General features: G+C 39.0%; 1 protein-coding gene across 1 annotated transcript; it reads left to right on the top strand.

Moving 5' to 3' along the window:
- The first annotated feature begins 4,312 nt into the window (after positions 1-4,312).
- On the top strand, positions 4,313-5,392 carry LOC121805757. The gene is made up of 2 exons (XM_042205742.1): positions 4,313-4,513; positions 4,619-5,392. Exons 1-2 carry the CDS (start codon positions 4,414-4,416, stop codon positions 4,942-4,944), a joined length of 426 nt encoding a protein of 141 aa, XP_042061676.1. The 5' UTR covers positions 4,313-4,413; the 3' UTR covers positions 4,945-5,392.
- The last annotated feature ends 2,669 nt before the right edge of the window (positions 5,393-8,061 follow it).

Genomic DNA, 8,061 nt, shown 5'->3' with positions numbered 1-8,061 from the left:
TCCAAGTTGCTTGAATTAGTGGGTAAATATCAGTAGAAACCAATGTGATCGCCATATAAAAAATATCAGAGGAATGAACTCGTGAAAGAGCATCTGCAACCACGTTATCCACACCTTTCTTGTAGGTGATTTCAAAGTCAAAAGCCATTAATTTTGATAACCAACTAAGCTGACCTGGAGTAGTTAGCTTCTGATTCAGCAAATGGCTCAAGGTTTTGTGATCCGTACGTACCTCAAACGGCTGATGGCTCAAGTAATGACCCCAATAAGTAACTGCAAAAACAATAGCCAGCAGTTCCTTGTCATAAACAGACATACTTCTGTGTTTGGGAGAAAGTGATATACTGATAAAAGCTAGAGGATGGCCATTCTGCATCAACACAACCCCTATCCCAAAGCTTGAAGCATCAGTCTCGACAACAAATGGCAGAGAAAAATCTGGCAGAGCCAAAACCGGAGGAGACACCATAGCATTTTTGAGCTTTGTAAAGGCCTTATCAGCTGCCTCATTACATAAGAACGCATCCTTTCCTCAATAGCTAACAAATCTACATTTCCCTCATCATTCACTTTGATGCAGCATAGTTGAATTCCATCACAATGAGTCAGAAGCTTAGTCATCTCTTTCTCAGAAACAGTGTGCACCTTATGCTCACTTTGGCCTCCCCTCAAAACATGTCTGTGCCCATTCAATTGGAAGTCCATTGTGAGATTTTTAAAATCCCATTTGATAGTGCCCAGAGTTTCTAACCACTAGACACCAAGAACCATATCATAGTTTCCCAGAGGTAGGAGAAGCACATCCGTTATGAAGGTTGTGCCTCGGAGAGCCCACTGCAATCCCTTACACATCGAGTTGCACTCCAACCTATTACCATCCGCCACATCTACCATAACAGGATTGACTTGAGTAAGATAGTGGCCCAATTTCTTAGCCAAATGAACATCGAGAAAATTGTGGGTACTGCTCGAGTCTATGAGTATATGCACAGCCTTTTTTCCCACTCTTCCTGTCACCCTCATCGTTCGAAAACCTCTAGAGGAAGAGCCACTGATAGCATGAATCGAGATCAATGGATTAACATCATCAACAAGTTCCTCCTCCTTAGATTCCTCATCAGACTCCAGATTCATCACCCCAACATCAATTTCTAACAAGTGCAGTTGCTTCCTAGCACAACGATGACCCCTCTCAAACTTCTCGTCACAACCATAACACACCCCGCGAGCTCTCTTATCAGCCATTTCTTCCTCCGTTAGTAGTCTCCTCTGTTTCACCGCCGGCATAGAGGGGGTGGGAAATAATGGTGTAGTAGTGTAAGAAGGCTTAGAATCAGCCGCCGCAAACTGTTTAGAACTAGAACCCTGAGAATACCCCTCCCGCGGGGAGTAGATAGATCCTGCAATCGAGCCAAAGCGTACGCATGCACCAATGTTTGAGGCATAAACATACGCACCGCTTTTTGAACAAATGATTTTAAGTCGTTTATGAAATGACTAATGGCATATGATTCAGAGAGAGAAACACGACCAAGCAGCAATTCAAAACGATCGTGATAATCGGCAAAAGAACCTGTTTGTTTGAGGGCCAATAGCTCAGTCATCGGATCACCTAGCAGCTGATCGCCGAATCTCCCTTCGAGTGCCTGAAGAAACAGCGGCCACGAAGTAGACATCGCTCGATCCTGGTATTTGGACCAGTTCTGGAACCATTGAAGTGCGCGACCTTCAAAGTTGATCACCGCCAAGCGCACTTTATCTTCTTCCGGTGTTAGATCCACCGCGAAGAAATGATCGCAACGTAGAATCCAACCAGCCAGATCCTCCCCACTGAAAATCGGAAAGCCGACCTTCGATTGATGAGTGGCGAAGTACTGTGGACGCGGTGGAGCACTGGCAGCCATCGGTCCAGTCATAATACCATTCGGCGCCAGAACGAAGCGAGACAAAATCTTGTTCTGTTGCATCAGAATGGCGAGGATTTCCTCACGTAGCTCCTTCATAGTCAGATCGCGAACACCATCAGATGTATCCCGCAATTTATCGATCTCCTCCCGCCGACGATCAGAATCGGTGATTTTTACAGAGAACTCAGCCATGGCAGTCGTGAAGAGTTCTTCCAGTCGGCGCAGATCGCCGGAGCGAGTTTCCACCATCGCAGGACCTGGATCAGGTAGGCTGATACCACTTGGTACAAAATTGGGGTCACCTGAAGCAGAGACGGTAACCAGAATTGCACCAACACGAATAGAACTACGCGGAGTGAGAGTGAGAGGGGAGGAAGAGGAGTTTTGCATTAATTCTTAATCATAAGAGGTTACAGCCAAGGAAAATCAGCTTTTATAGCTCTGAATACAACATAACAACTAAGGAAATCAGATCTAACAAACTCGCAATCTAATACGCGTGATGATTTAATCCATGATTCGCCACGTATGCATGCATGTACCCATGCATACATGTTATTTACCTCCACCTAAGCGTTTATTCCATCATCATTCAGCTAGCATTTCATGCATCAGATCCCTACACTCACTATATGCATAAGGGAGTCAAAAGAATGTTTGAATGGAGAGGATGAAGAATAAAGGTTTGATTGTACCTTCCTTGATCGAAACAATCGGTAGAACAAATAGAAATCTTGATTCTTCAACAAACTCTTGGCAAGGGTGCAAAGGATCTTGAGTGGAGTAGAAGAACAAGTGTGAGAGGAGTGGATGGGAGGGGATGGGGTTGCGGAAAGAGGGAGTAGGCGTGTGAGATTGTGGTGGCTAGGGTTAGGGGTTTAGTCTCTTATTTATATAGTTAAGAATAGAATACCCCACAATTAATGAAAGATTTGGGAAAATTAATTAGATGAGGATTTGGGGAGATTTGAAGGGGGAGAGTGGCGTGAATTTGGGGAGGAATAAGGAGGAAATTTCAAAAATCATAGTCTATTTAATTAACCTATGATTAAATTTGTATTCCACGGAGTAGAATAAAATAATACGGAGCAGAAAATTTATAAAAATCCTCGCACATTATAAGGAAGTAGGCGTGTGATTTGGCCCTCCCACAAGGAAAAATTTCCAAATCTTTAATAAAATAAAGTAAGGTAAGATTGACTAAGATATTCCAATTCATTCATGGAGAGAAATAAAGAAGGGATCCAAATAAATAATAAATAATTCCTCGCTCTCACAAAATTTGGAAGATTTCGAAATCTCCCTTAGTACAACAATAGGAGTTGATTTTCTCATGAAGAAATAAAGTAATTAGGCTTTGGATTTAATTGGATAATTATCCCAAGCAAATAATTAAATCCAAGAAAAAATAGAATTCCTCTCCAACGATTAATAGTGGTCGAAAATTTCTTAACAAAAGGGCAAGGAAATTATTGATGATCCTATTTAAATCTCACTCACCCTTAGGAAGAAATAATTCACCGCAATATATTTCATCCCGCATCAATTATTTAAAAGTCACGTCATAAAATCAACGAATTTGACTTGTTCAAAACAAAATTAGGTCACCAAGGAAGTCACATAACTATTTGTCATTTAATTCGCGACAATCAAAGAAATAAAAGCACTCGACTTAGGGTTTGAAAAAATTAGGGTTCAAAAAGTGAGGCGTTACAGTTTTAGTGATCGCATTCGTTTTGTTAATTGAAAATCAAAATGAAAATTACTTAACAATTTGATTTGAACGGACCTTTCTATTTTTCAGCAAATGCTTGGAACTTTTAGTTTGCTCAGCTATATCTCGTGTTAATCCATTAATTTTATGATAGGTTATGTCTCAAAGCCAGATACAAATTGACGAGGCTATGAAACCTGCTCGGTATGATTCACACATTTCTGCGGTCATTCCAGCCCAATTAGTGGCCAAGTTTTGCCACCATCATCTATTTTGACAAAGGACACAACATTTTCTTCTGGTGCAAGTCCAATCAATTCATTGCTTGCTGGAGAGAAAATTCAATTTGGTAAATTTTCTGCCACATGGAACTTTACATGTGCTGAGATATTCCTCTTGAAAAACTTACGATTTTCTTTCCCCCTTTTCCTGTTGTCAGGTGCTGTTACATCTCCAACAATTATTCCTCCTATTGCTGCAGATACAAATGGTGTCCCATTTCATGCTGAATTGGGATTGGTAGATTCAGTGAGATCCAACACGGCAGACTCCAGTTCTGAGCATGTCTACAAGTGCAAATGCTGAATCTGAGAAGATCGATACAATTGAGAATGAGAAACGATACAATAATGCAAGATCTGTGAAGAGTCAATTCTCAAATAAGAGTTTGCCCACCCAACAAGGTAATTTTATTTTCAGACTCCCCCTGATTTGTCTGTCCGTACTCGATGGGGCCACATTCCTGCTTCTCCACTTCACCCAGTCTCTGTTTCTCGACCATTGCAGCCACAAATGGAAGGTGCATTGCCTCCTCAAGCTAGCCACAGACACTCAATTGACCAATCAGTAACTGCCAATCGGTTCACGGAGTCTTGTACTCCTACATTATCAGGTGACTCTGGCCCAACTTTCTCTACTGCTGCAGATACAAATGGTGTCCCATTTCGTGCTGAATTAAGATTGGTAGATTCAGTGAGATCTAACACGGCTTCATCAGGGCAGACTGCAGTTCAGGGCATGTCCGCAAGTGCAAATGCTGAATCTGAGAAGATCGATACAATTGAGAGTGAGAAACGATACAATAATGCAAGATCTGTGAAGAGTCAATTCTCAAATAAGAGTTTGCCCACCCAACAAGGTAATACCACTGGTCGTTATTATCAAAGAGGCCACAAATCACAAAGGAACAATACAGGAAATGAATTGCCTCACCGTAGGATGGGTTTCTATGGAAGGGGCGGCGTGGATAGAAATTTGCCTGCTGTAAGGATGAAACAGATCTACGTGGCTAAACAGACCACAACTGGAAATCCGTCTACGTGAGCCAGGCGATTGCGAGTTATGGTTGTTAGAAGTGCATTTGCTATGACTGACACCTGATTTTGGGGGATACACGAACCCTGCAGTTTTGGAGCTATATAGTAAACATTTTTCTGATCTCTTGAAGCCTATCTGTTGGGTCGTTGTTTTGCAGAGATCCATTCTAAATCTTGCAGTGAAGTTCCTTTCCTCCATCGTGCTGCTGGTAAAGAAATATGTTGTGTCACTGCCATTCGACACGTTTAAGTCTCTTTTTTAACTTCTTGAATATGTATTGGCTTATTCTCTTTAGTTAGGATGCTGTGGTTTTAGTAAGAAATATTATCATATGTTAGTACATTTTTTAATCTTCAACATGTTACTAGTCGAATCAAAGAGCGCCCAAATTATCTTTGTTTTTAGATTAATGTGATGACATCTTTTGGATTGGAAATAGATAACTAATTCGCCATGTTTGTTTTAGCGGAAAGTAAAGTTGATTGGGAAAATGGCTTTAATTTCTTGTGTTTGGATAAACATTGAGATTTTAGATTTTATTTTTAAATTAAAACACTAAATTAAATAGAATATGGCAACAAAATTGGTAAAATAAGATAATGCTAGAATTAAGAAGTAATAAGTATTATTAGTGGAAATGAGTCCTACCTTATTAGCGAGAAAGTAGTTTTCAGAATCATAAAGTACATATTCTTGTGAGACAGACCTTAAAGGAAAGATTGCATACTCTTGTGGGACGGATGAAGTAGTTTGTAACATAATAGTAATAATAATAATAATAATAATAGTAGTAATAAATAATAATGAAATGATAAAATACTTAATTGTAATTATAATTATAACTATTTATTAATATTTTAATTAGATATAATTCATAAATTCAAAGTTTAATCGACTTTCTTGATTTATTATTAATTTATGATAAAATAATATTATAATTTATACTTATTATATTATTCATAATTCAATAATCATATTAGTAAAATACTAATGATAACAATTATAAATAATAATATTAATAAATTATTACTATTATAATAATTATTATAAATATAATATACCTATACTTATAGTTATTATTATTATAAATATGTACTATGATACATTATTTTAATGTTGAAAAATATGATAATTAATTTTTATAATAACAATAACAATAGTAGTAATAATAATAATATTTGGAAATAATTAAAATTATATTAAATACTATTCCCTCCGTCCCACAAGAATATGCACTTTAGGTTGAGCACGTGTTTTAATACACGATTGGAAAAGTAAAAGAGAGTTAGATATAATAAGTAAATAAATTATTGTTAATGGAGAATAATCCCACCTAATTAGAGATAAAAGTTTCTAAAATTGGAAAGTGTAAATTCTTGTAGGAGAGACTAAAAAGGAAATAGTGCATATTCTTGTGGGACCCTGAAAATTTGTCACTTATTTCTATTTTCATCCGTTCCTAAAAATTTATCACCTTTCACTTTTACCATTTTTGGTAGTAGACCCTACATTCCACTAACTCATTTCCACTCACATTTTATTATAAAACTAATATATAAAGGTATGACTCACATTCCACTAACTTTTTCAACACACTTTCTATTACATTTCTTAAAACCCGTGCCGGGTTAAATGGTGACAAATGATAAAGGACAGAGGGAGTATGTAAGAATCCTCAAACTGTAAAAAAGAATACCTAGGAAAAGCTAGAAAATCAGAATCTGGAGAGTTATACTCCCTCCATCCCAAGGTAGTTGAGGAATTTTTTCCGGCACGAGATTTAGGAAATTGATTTATTAAAGGTTAAGTGGAGAGAGTAAAGTAAGAGAGGGAATAAAGTAAGAGAGATGACGAGATAGTAAAGTAAGAGAGTGAATAAAATAAGAGAGATGAAGAGAGAGTAAAGTAATAAAGGGAATAAGTTTTTTACTAAAAAATGAAATGACTCAACTAATTTGAGACAAATAAAAAAGGAATATGACTTAACTACCTTGTGACGGAGGGAGTACTACTTTCCTTGTTTCAGGATTATGATTACTTTATCAGTTGAATTAAAAATAAACAAACACTGGAATTTAAAATTTTAAAAAATCATACTCCCTCCGTCCCATGTTACTTGAGGCGTTTCTTTTCGTCACGAGATTTAAGAGAATTGTGTTTAGTGAGTTAAAGTAAGAGAAAGAATAGAGAATAAAGCAAGAGAAAGAATAGAGTAAGCGAGATTAAATGTTTTCTTTTTAGCTTAATAAAAAAAATGACTCACGTAACTTGAGACATTACAAAATAGAGTACGATTCAAATAATTTGGGACGGAGGAAGTGTTACTTTTTTCAAACAGAATCCTGCAAACAAACACGACTATCATGTTTAATGGCTTTAGAGCATCAGCAATGGCGGACTTCCAGCCGGACGTCGGACTGGCGTGCCGGATGTCCGCGCGGGACGTCCGCCATTAGGCACGAAGACACGGATGCGGACGTCCACCGCGGATGTGAGGTATCCGCGGCCTTCCGACGACGTCCGCCATTGCGTGACACGACGGACGTCCCGATTTTTTTTATAAAAAATCTATATATATGGCTAGTTGAACTTCATTTCATTCGTACCACTTGTTTTAACGAGTTTCTCTCTCTACTTTCATTTCTTTTGAAGATAAATGGAGCACGACTGTGATTCTCCAGCCACGAGCAAGTCACAAAAGCAAACTTTTCCTGTTGGAGGTGGGGGAAATGCAAACGGAACTGCAGGGATGTCGGGGATGATGTCCGGAATGGCGCCGATGATGCCCCAACCCCATATGGCGGGGATGATGCCCGGGTACTACAATATGTACCCCTGGGCCGGTATGGGAGGGATGATGTCCCAAATGGAGGGCATGAGTGCAGGGATGGTGCCCGGGATGATGGTGCCCGGTATGATGCAGGGCATGCCAGCCGCTGCAGCTGGAGGGGGGTAGCAGACTGGGGGTCCCCCAATCACCTGGGGACAATGTCTATCGGCCCTACATGGATTTATTGTCTAGCGATTCCCAGAGTACTCATCTGGAGACATAGTTTGCTGGCATTGAGACTTTCTCTTTTGAGGAGTTGGGGATATCTCCGGTCAGGGAGTCTTCCACTGAGA

Source organism: Salvia splendens, chromosome 5 (genome assembly GCF_004379255.2).
Source record: "Salvia splendens isolate huo1 chromosome 5, SspV2, whole genome shotgun sequence".
NCBI lineage: Eukaryota > Viridiplantae > Streptophyta > Magnoliopsida > Lamiales > Lamiaceae > Salvia > Salvia splendens.
The sequence above is the reverse complement of the archived record's forward strand: the minus strand, read 5'-3'. Positions and strand labels throughout refer to the sequence as shown.

What these genes read in the sequence shown, in the direction of transcription:
- LOC121805757 (XM_042205742.1), top strand. Translation starts at nt 4,414, where the DNA reads ATGGAAGGTGCATTGCCTCCTCAAGCTAGCCACAGACACTCAATTGAC. An exon ending in TTGTACTCCTACATTATCAG is followed by an intron (nt 4,514 to 4,618) that starts GTGACTCTGGCC and finishes CGGCTTCATCAG; the next exon opens with GGCAGACTGCAGTTCAGGGC.